The 16,132-nt window shown below is 38.7% G+C and overlaps 1 protein-coding gene and 1 long non-coding RNA gene across 2 annotated transcripts; one reads left to right on the forward strand and one right to left on the reverse strand.

The window, feature by feature from the left end:
- The first annotated feature begins 768 nt into the window (after positions 1-768).
- On the forward strand, positions 769-12,126 carry IFIT1 (interferon induced protein with tetratricopeptide repeats 1). Its single transcript, XM_028826635.2, has 2 exons — positions 769-863; positions 10,418-12,126. The coding sequence occupies exons 1-2, from the start codon at positions 859-861 to the stop codon at positions 11,847-11,849; spliced, it is 1,437 nt and encodes a 478-aa protein (XP_028682468.1). The 5' UTR covers positions 769-858; the 3' UTR covers positions 11,850-12,126.
- A 2-nt stretch (positions 12,127-12,128) lies between these two features.
- On the reverse strand, positions 12,129-16,131 carry LOC144331165 (uncharacterized). The gene is made up of 2 exons (XR_013398118.1): positions 15,636-16,131; positions 12,129-13,085 (listed from the first exon to the last, which is right to left on the reverse strand). It is a non-coding gene; the product is annotated as an uncharacterized LOC144331165 (long non-coding RNA).
- Position 16,132: the final 1 nt, after the last annotated feature.

Genomic DNA, 16,132 nt, shown 5'->3' on the forward strand with positions numbered 1-16,132 from the left:
TGCCCAGCCAAGAATCATTTTTAACTTGATGACTGAAAATAATAAGAATAATAATCACCACTTACTTGCATGCTTCTATGTGCCAAGTAGTTGCTAACTATTTAAACTCAAATTCCATGAACTGTAGTTGAGGTTGTACTGGAATTTGATTCAGAAGACAGTGTCCATGCTGCAGGAATAGAGGGCTCTCTATTCCAAACCATAGCTCCTTGCTTTTACCTCCTGCCTAAGTCATCAGGGGTTAGAAGGATTTCTAGGTATTGTCCTCTTTCCTTCATTCCTAAACCAGATTGGTTACTTATTTCCATCAAGCTGAAACCAAAAGTAGCAACCAAAAGCCTTATTACTCAATTAAGAGTAGATTTTTAGATTTGATAGTAGATTCCTTCTAAATATAGAAACTGAAAATAGAGCTACCTCCTTCAATTCTCATTTTTCTGTGTAGTCATCCAGAATCCAGCCACCAACTGCCACAATAGGCAACAACGGACTGATGTTCTTTAGGGAGGATGCGAATCTGGATCCAAATGCTGGCCAGTGATTGGGTTTCTGCAGCACTAGAAACATCTATGGTTGCAGGTCTGCAGTTCATCTGTTTTATCAAAATAGAAACAGTTTCATTTTCCCCCAAGCAGGAATTCAGCTAGCTTTACTTTCACTTTCTCGTTTCGGTTTCCGAGGTTTCCAACTCGCAAGGACACACCCACAGCTTACACCATTGGCTGCTGTTTAGCTCCCTTATATAACCCTGTCTTGGGGTTTAAACGTAACTGAAAATCCACAAGACAGAATAGCCAGATCTCAAAGGAGCCTGGCTAAGCAAAACCCTGCAGAACAGCTGCCTAATTCACAGCAACCATGAGGTAAGGATTTCTTTGCTTCTCTGCCATAGTATCTAAAATTTTTGAAAAAATGATAATTAAATACTATTTCAACAGGTTAGATCTCAGTGAGGTCAAGTTTTCTAATTCCTCAATTTGAGTATCTGCTTATGGACTGAATGTGTGCATGCATGTGTGTGCACATTCGCACATACATAAATTGTTTAATTAATGCATTTTTAGATTGTTAGTGTGAACTTGAGGAAGCTTACCTCATGCTGTAGCCCAAAGAAGGGGAGGGAAATGGGAAAAGAGTTTTGCAGGAAGGGAGAAAATGATCCCAATCTGAGAGATTCCTTCCCATCAGATTCACTTCTGTCTGATCTGGGGAAGGAATGGACAGCTTGTCTGGGTGGAGGCATTGCTTTCTGCTGGTTTCTTACCACAGAGAAAAAGCAGGACCCACAAGACTTTGAAAGCCTCAGTCTTGCAGCCTCTCTGATGTCTTGTGGGTAATACAGTGGAGATGTGTTAGGAAAAGCTCACAGCCTTCCTCCGTAGGCTTCTGGTCTCACTTTCTGCACTGCTGGCCTCTTACCACAGGTTTTCTTAATCAGACTGAGCTTAAGATAAACAGATTGCCTCTTCCCTGGAAAATCCGGGCTCTTGGTATATCCTTGACTGAAGATGATCCACATCTGCTTGGGAAGATCCATATCTTCCTTACCTAAAGGGCTTAACGTGGGAATTCCTCAGCTGATTTAAAAACTGTTACTTAGGCCAGGCAGGGTGACTCATGCCTGTAATTCCAGCACTTTGGGAGGCCAAGGTGAGCAGATCACCTGAGGTCAGGAGCTCGAGACCAACCTGGCCAACATGGTGAAACCCTGTCTCTACTAAAAATACAAAAAATTCGGCATGGTGGTACTCAGGAGGCTGAGGCAGGAGAATCGCTTGAACCTGGGAGGCAGAAGTTGCAGTGAGCTGAGATTGCAACACTGCACTCCAGCCTGGGCAACAGAGTGAGACTCCGTCTCAACAAAACAAAACAAAACAAAACAAAACAAAACAAAACACCATTACTTAATACTGATTTGTAAATTTTCCCCTCAATGCTCCAGTGGTCAAAATTTTGAAGGGGTAAAAATTCCAGAAAATGCACATTACGGGCCTATGATGAACCCTCCTCTGTAAACAGATGGAGTTGCTACTGATAATTAAATCATAATAATATTAAATGTTATAAAGGTAGTTATCACTTTCTGAATTCTTATTAAGTGCCAGCCTGGCTTCTAAAAGTGTTATGTAAATTATTCCATTTAATTCTCAAAAGATACTTATGAGGCAGGTACTTCCACAGTCATGCATCATGTAACAATGAGGATACACTCTGAGAAATTTAGCTGTTAGGCAATTTCATTATTGTGCAAACATCAAACCTAGATGGTATAGCCTACTACACACCTAGGCTATAAACCTGTGCAGCATGTTACTGTACTGAATACTGTAGGCAACTGCAACACAATGGCAAGTATTTGTTTATCTAAACATATTTAAACATAGAAATGGTACAGCAAAAGTGTGGCATTAAAATCTTATAGGACCACCACCAAATATGTGGTCCTTTGTGGACTAAAATATCATTATGCAGTGCATGGCTGTATGATCCTGATTTTACAATAAGGAACCTTAGATTTAGAAATGTTAAGATCACATAGACAATAAGTGGTAGCTTTGAGATACGGATCAAGATCTCTACATTCAATGATATTTCATTAAACCTTTAAATCAATGTTTCCCAAAGAGTGCCAATGGGGGCTCATGAGATTTTTTCAGATGGCAAACTCATTTGCTTTTATGTTTTCCTGCTTTTATGTTTATGTCAACATGTACTACAGAAAAAAAATATATATATGTATATATAATTTGTAGAATTTTATTCAGTTTAGCAATGTAATTTTTTATTGTGATAAAATACATGTAAAATAAAATTTATCATTTTAATTACTTTAAAGTATACAATTTAGTAGTATTTAGTATATTCATGATACTACTGTTCAATCATCATCACTATCTAGTTCAAGAACATTTTTCTCACTATGTGGAGAAACTCCATAGCCATTAAGCAGTCACTCCCTACTTGCCCCTTTCCCCAGGTCCCAGCAACTGTTAATCTGCTTTCTGTCTCTATGGATTTGCCTACTGTGGATATTTCATATAAATGGAAACACATGCTATGTGGCTATATTGAATTTTTATAATTTTATATTTCCTAAGCATCCCTTTTTGAATTTTAAGTTGGACTTTCTCATTCCAGAAGCAGGACTCAGTCACCCTTGACACAGTTTCTAGTTCTTCACCTTTTTCCAGTTCCTCAATGTGATTGATCCAGATATCTGCTTTATAGAACTACCTCCTGGTGACCACTTTCCTATAGCATAGCAGGGTATGACCTATTTGACTTGCCCCCACTGACCTCACCCCCCGATATGGACCAGGTAGATGTGCTGCAGTGACCACCTCTCAGTCACAGCATGACCCCTTGGCAAAACTTGCACCTGCTTGCTCTAAACCCACCAAATAGAACTTTCCGCGGGAAACCCACCTAGGTAACACCCTGGCCTCCCATAAAGGCTTGGGCCCACATTCCCCACTCGCTGGTTGAGCATGCATGTCCTCAGTGGTTCCCCCTTTCCCATTGGCCCTGCAAGGCATATTGCCCTCTTCTTTCTGGATCTGTAAGTAATAAGCTGCTTCTGTTATTTCACATACTTTTTTTTTCAATTGCCTCCTTTGTATCTCACCTGACCAACACACTCAAACCCAACTTCTTCACTGATCATGGCTTTCCGAGAGAGTGGCTATCTCGGCAGAAATAAACTAAATACATGTCAGGCAAGAACCACAAGGGCATCTGCCCAGTATAAACAAGTTTCCTATAAAAGGGGACACCTAGACATATATCAGACACTTAGACATTAGGCTATTCATCAAAATAAAGAAATACCCCAAGAAAGTCACATTGTAAATATCCATGACCAAATACCCTGGAGCTCTTTCAAGTCAGGGCTATAGATTGTAGCCACTCTCATGAGAGAGACCTCAAGACCAAATTAGGAAAAAAAAAATACAACAGTGACCTTTTGGATCAGTTTTTTCATTTAGTGTAGTGCTGTCAAGGTTTATCCCTGTTGTGTCATGTATCAGTACTTCATTCCTTTCTGTGGCTACATAACATTCCACTTTAGGGATATATTAACATTTTTCTATCCATCAGTTGGTGAACATGTGGGTTGTTTCCATTTTTTGGCCATTATGTATAGTGCTGCGATGAACATCTGTGTGCAAGTTTTTATTTGAACACCTGTTTTTAATTATCTTAAGTATATATCCAGATGTGGAACATCCAGGAATGTTTACCCAGGAATGTCATATGGTAAGTATTATGTTTAACTTATTGAGGTACTACCACATTGTTTTCCATGGCAGCTGCATCATTTTACATTTCCACCAGCAATGTATGAGGGTTTCAATTTCTCCACATGCTTATTGTCTCAGTACTTTTTGTGTTGCTATGGAAGAATACCTGAGGCTGGGCAATTTCTAAAGAAAAAAGATTTATTTAGCTTACAGTTCCACAGGTTGTACAAGAAATATGGTGCTGGCATCTTCTCAGCTTCTGGTGAGGGCTTTGGTGCTGTGTCAAAACACACTGGAGAAGGTCAAAGGGGAAGCACATACAAAGAGGGTCTAAACCCAGGGGGCATCCTGACATTATAACAACCCATTCTCAAAGGACTAATCTATTCCCCTAAGAACCAATCCAGTTTCATGAGAATGAGAATTCACTCACTGCTACTAGAATGGCACCAGGTCATTCATGAGAGACCTACCTGTATGATCTGAACACATCCCACTAGGCCCTACCTCCAAAATTGTGACACTAGAGATCAAATTTCAGTAGAAGATTTGGTGGGGACAGTCAAACTGTATCAAAACCATAGCACTTGTCAATACTTGTTCACCTATTCTCCTTTTTTAAAATTATTATTGTAGCCAACTTAGTGGGTGAGAAGTGATATCTCATGGTTTTGGTTAGCATTTTTTTAGTGGCTAATGATGTCGAGCATCTTTTCATGTGTTTGCTAGTCCTTTGTGATTATTCTTTGGAGAATTGTCTACTCAAGTCCTTTGCTCATTTTTAAATTGGGTTGCTTGTCTTCTTGTTGATGAGCTATAAGTATACTTACATATATTTCTCCATACATGAGTAATCACACACAAACAAATATATAAGGATTTGGTTCTTTATAAAACAAAAAATAGGGTAGTGTTTTGGACACTTCTTTACAATTCACTTTTCTTGATTAACTGTATATTATGAAAGTCCATCAAACTCAACTAGTTTTGGTCTAATTCATGTAGTCTAGTGGCTACATAATATTCTATGGTATAGATATACTTAATTTAACCATTCCCTGTTAATATTTCTAGTTTGTTGCTAATAAATACAGTGTTGGTAATGAATATTCTTGAGCATACATCCTTATGTACTGGTGATTTTTTTCTGGGAGATAGATTCTGAGGAGTGGAATTACTTTGTTGAAGGAAATGTAATTTTACTATCATTAATTTTAATTTTGATTTTAAAATTAAATTTTTAATTTTAATTACTTTAAATTTTCATGACTATCATCCGATTGATCTTGAAGGCCATAATAATTCATGGCTTCAGAAATTGTGTCCTCATCCATTTAAACTCTTGCCAATCTGAGTGGAATAAAGTTATAAATTATTGCTTCTTTAATTTGCATTTCTCTAATGACTAGAGGCTAAGGCATCTTTTTTCTTTTTATAGAGACAGGGTCTTACTGTGTTGCCCAGACTGATCTGAAACTTCTGACCTCAAGCAAATCTCCTGCCTTGGCCTCCCAAAGTGCTAGGATTATAGGCATGAGTCATTGTCCTGATCCAGAGCATTTTTTTTTCATATTTATTGGCCATTTATATTTGCTCTTCTACAAATTATCTATTCATATAGATTTGCAGTGGTCTGTTGAACTATACCAATTTGCAAAACACTTTATATATTACAAATGAGTATCTTCTCCATATTAAAAACATTTTCCATATTTTTATTATTTTTCTATTTACTTTGTTTAGAGCACCTTTGCCATAAATAAATCATAAATTGTTTCATTATGGTAAAACATATATAACATAAAATTCATAATTTTAACTGTTTTTAAGTGCACAGTTCTATGACATTAAATACATTCACTTTATTGTGCAGCCATGACCACCATCCATCTCCAGAAAATTTTCATCTTCCTAAATTGAAACTCTGTACTCATTAAACAATAATTTCCTATTCCCTCCTCCCCCAGTGTGGAGGATCAGTCAGAGTGATGGGAAAAACTATAGGGAAAGAATGCAAACCTTCTGAAAGGTCAGAAGGTTCTGCAGAGCCCTGGAGGAGAATAGCTGAAGGCAGCTGTTCTATAACCCTGAGGCAGAGGGCAAGGAGTAGGTACAAGGCAGTGTGGGGGAATTTATCTTAAACAGGCTTGTTTACTTATAAATGTTAATTACCTACAGGTTGTGTTGGCTCCAGGTTTTCGGCATTGTGCCTGCACTGAATAAAAGTAAGCATCTCCAGCTTCTCGGAGATGTTCTCTGGCCATTAGAGCCAGGCAGTCACCTCGCTGCTTTTACACTGCATACCTGTGTCTGAGTACTCATTTCATCCGTCAGCCAGGGTCTGCGGGACAGACCCGGCACCCCAGTCCCTGTTAATCACTGTTCTACTTTCTGTCTTTATGAATGTGGCTACTCTAGGTACCTTATATAAATTGAATCATACAATATTGTCCTTTTGTGACTGGCTTATTTCACTTAACACAATACCTTCAAAGTTTATCCATGTTGTAACATGTATCAGAATGTCTTTTCTTTTTTAAGGCTGAATATTCCATTGTATGTATATACCACATTTTGTTTATCCATTCATCCATCAATGGACACTTAAGTTGCTCCTGCCTTTTGCTGTGTGAATAATGCTGCTATGAATATGGACAAAAAAATATCTGCTTGAGTCCCTGCTTTCACTTCTTTTTGGGTATAAAACCAAAAGTGGAATTGCTGGATCAAATGGTAATTCTATGGCTAATTTTTTTGAGGAATTACCATAACATTTTTCACAGCACTTGCCCCCTTTTACATTCCTACTAGCAGTGCACAAGTGTTTCCATTTCTCTAGATTCTCACCGATATTTGTTATTTCCTGTTTTTTTTTTTTTTTAAATAATAGCTAACCTAACAGACATGAAGTGGTATCTCATTGTGGTTTTTATTTGCATTTCACTAATGATTAGTGATATTGAGCACCTTTGCATATGCTTATTGGCCATTTCTATATTTTCTTTGGGGAAATGTCTATTTAAGTCCTTTGCCCATTTTTTTAATCGTTGTTTTTTGTTGCTAAGTTGTAGAGTTTCTTTATCTATTCTGTATATTAATCCCTTATCAGATACACGATTTGCAAATGTTTTATTTCATTCTGTGATTTGTCTTACCACTCTGTTGATAGTATCCTTCCATGCATAAAAGTTTTTAATTTTGGTGAAGTCCAGCTTAACTATATTTACTGTTATTGCCTGTGATTTTGGTATCATATCTAATGAATCATTGCCAATTGCCAAATACAATGTTGTGAAGATTTTTCCTTCAGTTTTTTTCTGAGTTTTATAATTTTAGGTCTTACATTTAGGTCTTTCATCCATTTTGAGTTAATTGTTATATATGGCATAAAGTAAGGGTCCAATTTTACCCTTTTTCATCTGTATATCCAGCTTTCCCACATTGTTTATTGAAAAAACCATCCTTTCCCCATTAGACGGTCTTGACATTCTTACTGAAAATCATTCCACCATTGTTATGGACTGAATTGTGCACTCCCAACCCACCCCTACCCAAATTCTTACGTTAAAGCCTTAACCCTCTTATGTTGAACTGTTATTTGGAGATAGAATCTAAAAAGAGGTAATAAAGGTTAAATAAAATCACAAGAGCAAGGCCTTAATCCAACAGAGCTGGTGTCCTTAGACACCAAAACTCACACTCTTTCTCTCTCTGCCACCGAGGAAAGGCCACTTTAGGATGCAGCAAGAAGGAGCCATCTGCAATCCAGGAAGATATTCCTTGCCAGCAACCAAATTGGTTGTCACCTTCATCTAGGACTTCTAGCCTCCAGAACTATAAGAAAATTAATTTCTGTTGTTTAAGACATCCACTCTGTTATATTGAGTTATGACATTCTGAGCTAACTAATACAGCCAGATAAGTAAGGGTTTTTTTTCAGGGCTTTCTATTCTATTTCACTGGTCTATACATCTGTCTTTATGTCAATGCTGTAATGTTATGATTACTGTAGCTTTGTAGTAAGTTTTGAAATCAGAAATTGTGAGACATCTAACTTTGTTCTTCTTTTTCAAGATTGCTTTGGCTATTTGAGATCCCCTGAGATTTCATATGAATTTTATGTTGAATTTTTCTATTTCTGCAAAAAATGTCATTGGGATTTTTATAAAGATTGCATTGAATTTGTAGATCACTTTGAGTAGTATTGGATAGTATTGACATCTTAATATTATGTCTTCTAATCCACTAAATGTCTTCTAATCTTCTAAAGAACAGAGGTTGTCTTTCCATTTATTTATAGCTTCTTTAACTTCTTTTAGCAGTCTTATAGTTTCCAGTGTACGAGTCTTTTGCCTCCTTGGTTAAGTTTATTGCTAAGTATTATATTCTTTTTGATGCTATTGTAAATGGGATTGTTTTCTTAATTTCCTTCTGGGATTTTTTAATTGTTACTGTATAGAAATATGACTGATTTTTCATGTAGATTTTGTATCCTGCAGTTTTGCTGAATTTATTTGTTAATGTGTAGAATCCTTAGAATTTTCTATATATAAAATTATGCCATTTGTGAACAGAAATAATCTTACTTCTTCCTTCCTTTCCAACTTGGATGTCTTGTATTTCCTTTTCATTCCTAATTGCTCTGACTAGAACTTCCAATACTATGTTGAATAGAAGTGGTGGAAGCAGCATCTTCCCTCATTCCTGATGGTGGAGGAAAAGCTTTCATTTCTTCACCATTGAATATGATACTAACTGTAGGTTTTTCATATATGGCTTTAATTGTGCTGAGATCATTCCCCTCTATTAGTAGTCTGTAGTCTGTCGAGTGTTTTTTTTCATAAAGGATGTTGAATTTTGTCAAATGCTTTTTCTGCGTCACTTGAGATGGTCATGTATTTTTTCCCTTCATTCTGTTAATGCGATATATTACATTGATTAATTTTTGTATATTGAACTATCCTTTTATATGAAAGTCTCCATTTAGATGACATTTTTTTTTTTTTTTTTTTTTTGAGACTGAGTTTCACTGTGTTACCTAGGCTGGAGTGCAGTGGTGCAATCTCAGCTCACTGCAACCTCTGCCTCTCAGGCTCAAGCGATTCTCCTGCCTCAGCCTCCCAAGTAGCTGGGACTACAGGCATGCACCACCATGCCCAGCTAATTTTTTTTTTTTTTTTTTTTTTAGTATTTTGAGTAGAGACCGGGTTTCACCATGCTGGTCAGCTGGTCTCAAACTCCTGACCTCAAATGATCTGCCTGCCTCGGCCTCCCAAAGTGTTGAGATTACAGGCATGAGCCACCGCAACCAGCCTATATGACATTCTTGAAATGACAAAATTACAGAGATGAAGAACAAATTAGTGGTTACCAAGGATTAGGGGAGTAAAGGTGAGGAGGTGACAGATGTGACCATAAAGGGGTAATATGAGGGAAATGTGATAATGAAGACTAGTTTCTTTTCATTATCAAAGTGGTGGTCTCATAGGTTTACTCACGTGAAAAAAATGACATAGCACAATACAAAAGCATTGTTGTACCAATGTCAATTTTCTAGTTTTGAACTATTGTATTATAGTTGTATAAGATAGAATCACTGGAGAAATTGGGTGAGGGATACACTGGATCTCTGTACTATCTTTGCAACTTTCTGTGAATCTATAATTATTTCCAAGTAAAAAAATGAAAAAAAATTAAAACCCTGGTCAAATATTCTCTCTTTCATGTGGTCTTAATTTGTTGCATTCCATGCAGAGTAAGGTCCTAAAGTCAATGTTTCCTAAGGTTCTGCATTTCTAACTGACCTCTATCCTAATTATCTTAATATTAAAATAAGAAACTCTTATATAGCATATAATATGCTCTCAGTGCTTTACACATATAAGTTTACTAATCCTCACCAAACCCAGTGTGATAAATACCATCATTATCTCCATTCTACAAATAGGACTCAAGTACAGAATAGTTACTTGGCTGGCAATTGCTCTAGCTAGCCTATGAAGCCAAGCAAACAATATCAACAGTCCATGAATAACTTAAAAATACATTAACTTTAATGAAATCTAAGTAAGTGTGATCCTTTCAAGGATAAGTACTAAAATACAAGGTGTCTTATCTGATGTTTTTCTTCTGGCTGTTCCTCACCTAACAAAGAAAATCTGTTTTTGTTTTTACAGTACAAATGGTGATAATCATCAGGTCAAGGATAGTCTGGAGCAATTGAGATGTCACTTTACATGGGAGTTATTCATTGAAGATGATGAAATGCCTGATTTAGAAAATAGAGTCTTGGACCAGATTGAATTCCTAGACACCAAATACAATGTGGGAATACACAACCTACTAGCCTATGTGAAACACCTGAAAGGCCAGAATGAGGAAGCCCTGAAGAGCTTAAAAGAAGCTGAAGACTTAATGCAGAAAGAACATGCCAACCAAGCAAGTGTGAGGAGTCTGGTGACTTGGAGCAACTTTGCCTGGGTGTATTACCACATGGGCAGACTGGCAGAAGCCCAGGCTTACCTGGACAAGGTGGAGAACATTTGCAAGAAGCCTTCAAATCCTTTCCGCTATAGAATGGAGTGTCCAGAAATAGACTGTGAAGAAGGATGGGCCTTGCTGAAGTGTGGAGGAAAGAATTATGAGCGGGCCAAAGCCTGCTTTGAAAAGGCGCTTGAAGGGGACCATGAAAACCCTGAATTCAGCACTGGGTATGCGATCTCTGCCTATCGCCTGGACGGCTTTAAATTAGCCACAAAGGGTTACAGGCAGTTTTCTTTGCTTCCCCTAAGGCAGGCTGTCAGTCTAAATCCAGACAATGGATATCTTAAGGTTCTCCTTGCCCTGAAGCTTCAGGATAATGGACAGGAAGCTGAAGGAGAAAAGTACCTTGAAGAAGCTCTGGCCAACATGTCCTCACAGACCTACGTCTTTCGATATGCAGCCAAGTTTTACCGAAGAAAAGGCTCTGTGGATAAAGCTCTTGAGTTATTAAAAAAGGCCTTGCAGGAAACACCCACTTCGGTCTTACTGCATCACCAGATAGGGCTTTGCTACAAGGCACAAATGATTCAAATCAAGGAGGCTACAAAAGGGCAGCCTAGAGGGCAGAATAGAGAAAAGATAGACAAAATGATAAGATTAGCCATATTTCATTTTGAATCTGCAGTGGAAAATAAGCCCACATTTGAGGTGGCTCATCTAGACCTGGCAAGAATGTATATAGAAGCAGGCAATCACAGAAAAGCTGAAGAAACTTTTCAAAAACTGTTATGCATGAAACCAGTGGTAGAAGAAACAATGCAAGACATACATTTGCAGTATGCTCGGTTTCAGGAATTTCAAAAGAAATCAGAAATCAATGCAATTATCCATTATTTAAAAGCCATAAAAATAGAACAGACATCATTCATAAGGGATAAAAGTATCAATTCTTTGAAGAAATTGGTTTTAAAGAAACTTCAGAGAAATGCATTAGATCTGGAAAGCTTGAGCCTCCTTGGATTTGTCTACAAATTGAAAGGAAATATGAATGAAGCCCTGGAGTACTATGAGCGGGCCCTGAGACTGGCTGCTGACTTTGAGAACTCTGTGAGACAAGGTCCTTAGGCACCCAGATATCAGCCACTTTCACATTTCATTTCATTTTATGCTAACATGTACTAATCATCTTTTCTGCTTACTGTTTTCAGAAACATTATAATTCACTGTAATGATGTCATTCTTGAATAATTACATCTGATAAAATATTAGTTGCAGTCAACAATTAGTGAAACAATGTGTGTGTGCATGTAAGAAAGAGAGAAATCATTTGTATGAGTGCTATGTAGTCGAGAAAAAATGTTAGGTAACTTTGTAGGAAATAAAATATTGGACTTACACTAAATGTTTAATTCATTCATTTTATTGTGAAATAAAAATAAAATCCTTAGCTCCTCCATCAACTGAACAGACCCTTTTGGCCAAGGAGACCCCAGAAACCTTAAAAACTAAGTTTCCCAACCATGACGAGATGAGAGATCATTCACACCTCATTATATTCCCTCCCTTGCTAACTGCCATTGGACTTTTTCCACTGAGTTAAACAGAAACCCATGGAAAACAAAGAACAGAAAACTCACTCCTTGGCTGACTTCACCTAGCTCACTCCACCTAGCACCACGGCCAGACTCCCTTCCCCTCTTGCCGGTTCCACATGACAACTGATCAGCCTTCCCTCCTGATAAGTGACCACCGCCCACAGACTGGTTCTGGCCAGTCCATGGAGGCTGCACACAGGGTGCCTCAATGTCCTTTGTTTCACCTTTTGACATATGAAGCCTAATTTTGCTGCATTTTAATGTTAAGTCTCCACCATAAAGTGAACACAGACTGCTAGTAACATACATGCTTGTGTACCACTCTTCTGTGACTGCTCCTCATGAACATTCATAGCCCCCCATAACCTGTTAAATATGTGTGTCCAGCCAATCTACCAAGCATAAAACTTCTGTAATGCCCTCCCTCACTCCAAGAGCCTGCTTTTGGTTGCTGTGGTAGGCTCTGTTTCCCAGGCTGCAGGTTGTGGGAGAGGAGGCTGCAGTGGCTCATGCCTGTAATCCCAGCACTTTGGGGGGATGAGGCAGGAGATCACCTGAACCCACGAATTCAGGAGCGGCCTGGGCAACGGCAAAACCAACCATCTCTACAAAAAATGCAAAAACTTAGCTGGGTGTGGTGGCGTGCAACTGTAACTGCAGTTCCAGCTACTCAGGAGGCTGAGGTGAGTGGATTGCTGGAGCCGGGGAGTTTGAGGCTGCAGTGAGTCTTGCCACTGCACTCCATTCTGGGTGATAGAACGAGACCCTGTCTCAAAAAAAAAACACAAAAAAAGTTTTCTCCAAATGTACACTGCTTGTGATTTTATGTCAACATCATCAACAAATAGCTTTCAGTGCAAGAAACCAAAAGTACTGTAATACACAGGCAAATATTCTTCCCAAACCTCATGCTGTTTACAATCTAGTGAGAAACACAGATAGCAGTACACAGTCAATTAAAGGTCAGCTTTCTCCATGAAGATGTTTCAGGTTTAATTCAACGTGAAAGTGTTCCAAGGAGTTTATCTTGTTTTATGCCATTTTATTTGAAGCACTATTTACTAAGTCATTTGCTGATATTAATCTAGTTAAATCAAGAAATATTACATGAAAGGTTGCTAAATAATCAGAGATCATTGGTAACAATCACCTTTGATTATAAATAATCACATTTTATTGAAAGGCAATGCACAACACATAATATTATAAGAAGGAAAAAATAAAGAAGCAATGTTTTTGAGCTTTCATTCTTGTATATGTTTTAGGGGAGAATATATTAGCTTCCTGTAGTGGCTGTGATAAATTACCACAAATTTGGTGACTTAAAATTTCACAGATTTATTATCTTACAGTTCTGGAGGTCAGAAGCCTGAAATGGTTTTCAATGAGCCAAAGTCAAGGTATTGACACAGCTACACTCCTCCAGAGGCTCTAGGCCTTTTCCAAATTCCAGAGGCTGCCTGAATTATTTCACCCACCTTCAAAACCTACAGTGTAGTAGCTTCACATCTCTCTCTCTCTGCTTCCTTCTTCACATCGCCTTCTCTCCTCTGACTCTTTTGCCTCTTTCTTCTAAGGACCCACCAGGTCCACCTGGACAATCCAGGATCATCGCCCCATCCCCACATCCTTGATTTAATAACATCTGCAAATTCCCTTTTGCTATGTAAAGTAACATGTTCACAGGTTCTAGAGATTTGGTCATGGATACCATTGGGGGGGCATTATTCTTATTACTACAGAGCACCCCAAGAAAATCTCCAAATTTTGGGCTTCCAATCCATTTTGCTTCAATTATTTAATATTGTTACTCCTTCCAGTAGATATTGATTTCATCCATTGTCCTGACAGAGATTATGGCACATCTCAAATTAAATGCTAAATTTTCACTGGAAGTACATTTTTTGCTTCAACTTTTATTTTAAATTCAGGGGTACATGTTCAGGAGGTTCAGGTTTGTTACATAGGTAAACATGTGCCATGGTGGTTTGCTGAACAGATCATCCCATCACCAACATATCATCCCATCACCTAGATATTAAGCCCAGCATCCCTTAGCTGTACTTCCTGATGTTCTCCCTCCCACCAACCCCACCTCCAACAGGCCCCAGTGTGTGTTGTTCCCCCCTGTGTCCATGTGTTCTCATCATTCAGCTCCCACTTATAAGTGAGAACATGCAATGTTTGATTTTCTGTTCCTGCATTAGTTTGCTGAGGATAATCATGGGAAATACTTGCTCTGTATTTAGATTTCATAAAATTTGCAACTTAAAAAGTAGATTCATGTACCTAAGTTTTTCCAAATATTCTTTAAAGTTTTCTATTAACTTATCAGTTTTTAAATTTATATTAAATTAAAAATCAGGTCTTTAATAGCCACATGTGACCAGCAGTTTCTGTGTAAGACAGCACAACTGTTAGAAGTGATTGCCTTAAATGAGGCACTAGCTTCAGGCACTAAGTCTTAGGGGGTGGGGTGCCAAGAAGCTCAGTGATCAAGGTAGACAATATTTCAATGCAATATGTTTTTAAAAATTCAAAATCAGGCCAGGGATGGTGGCTCATGCCTGTAATCCCAGCACTTTGGGAGGCCAAGGTGGGTGGAACAATGTTTAAGGATTAGAAAAATGTTTGAGCCCAGGTGGTGGAGACCAGCGTGGGCAACATGGCAAAACCCCACCTCTACAAAAAATAAAGTAATGAGCCCGACATGGTGGTGGACACCTGCAGTCCCAGCCACTCAGGAGGCTGAGATGGGAGGATCGCATAAGCCCTGGAGGTTGAGGCTGCAGTGAGCTGTGATCTCACCATTGCACTCCAACCTGAGCGACAGAGTGAGACCCTGTCTCAAAAAAAAAAAAAAAAAAAAAAAAAAAAAATCAAAATCAATGCAAAAGGTGAATTACGGACAGGATATTGAGATTTTGAATACAGACATTAACTCAGTAAGGGTAAGGCCCGAGTCTGTTTTCTTTATTGTTATATTGACAGTACTTTGAACAAAGTCTGGCTCTTACAGTTGTTTGTCAACATCTGCCGAATGAATTCAGAGGGGACAAAATGTTTAAGGTATGGGTGGGTGTTTGACATTTTCTGCCTAGATCCCAATACCACTCTCGTCTTTATTGGGTACTCATTACACAAAGCACCATTGGCGAAGGTTGGAAGAGAAGCACTCTCCTACGATTGTGGGTAGGAGTGGATTTTTAAAGCTATTTGGTAATATCCGTCAAAACTTAAAATGTATATAGATTTTAACTCCAAATTTCTCTAGCTTACACCCAACAGAAATAACAGCATAGATGTATAGCATTACCGTGTTTCTTGTTGAATCAAAAGACTGGAGTGGAAGCAGGGACTTCAGTTTCCGCCTGTAATCCCAGCACCTTGGGAGGCAGAGGCGGGTGCATCGCTTGAGATCACGACTGAGTGACACAGTGAGACCCTGTCTCAAATAAACAAAGAGTTAAACGGGCAGCACGCGAACTCAGCGGACTCAGAGAGGCAGATAAGAGCCGAGACCAAAGTGCAGGAGCCCAGCTGCAAATTTAACTCCGAAAAACCCTGGACTTCGCAAACGTCTGGCCGCGGCTCTTGAGCTCTTCTATTAAGTTTCGGATTCTGAAGCTTCGTTAAGTTTCCATTTCTTAAGTTTCGTTTTCTGAGAGCTCGGGCATCACATTCAATTTCCAGTTTCCTCTTCTAGCTGGGGTTGGGGTACCTCCTTTAACAAAGACGGGCCGCGCGGCCGACTCCTAGGGCTGCCGCGGCCTGGCGGGCGCGCGCGCGCACGCGCACGCGCACCCGCCCTCC

Source organism: Macaca mulatta, chromosome 9, assembly GCF_049350105.2.
Source record: "Macaca mulatta isolate MMU2019108-1 chromosome 9, T2T-MMU8v2.0, whole genome shotgun sequence".
Lineage (NCBI taxonomy): Eukaryota > Metazoa > Chordata > Mammalia > Primates > Cercopithecidae > Macaca > Macaca mulatta.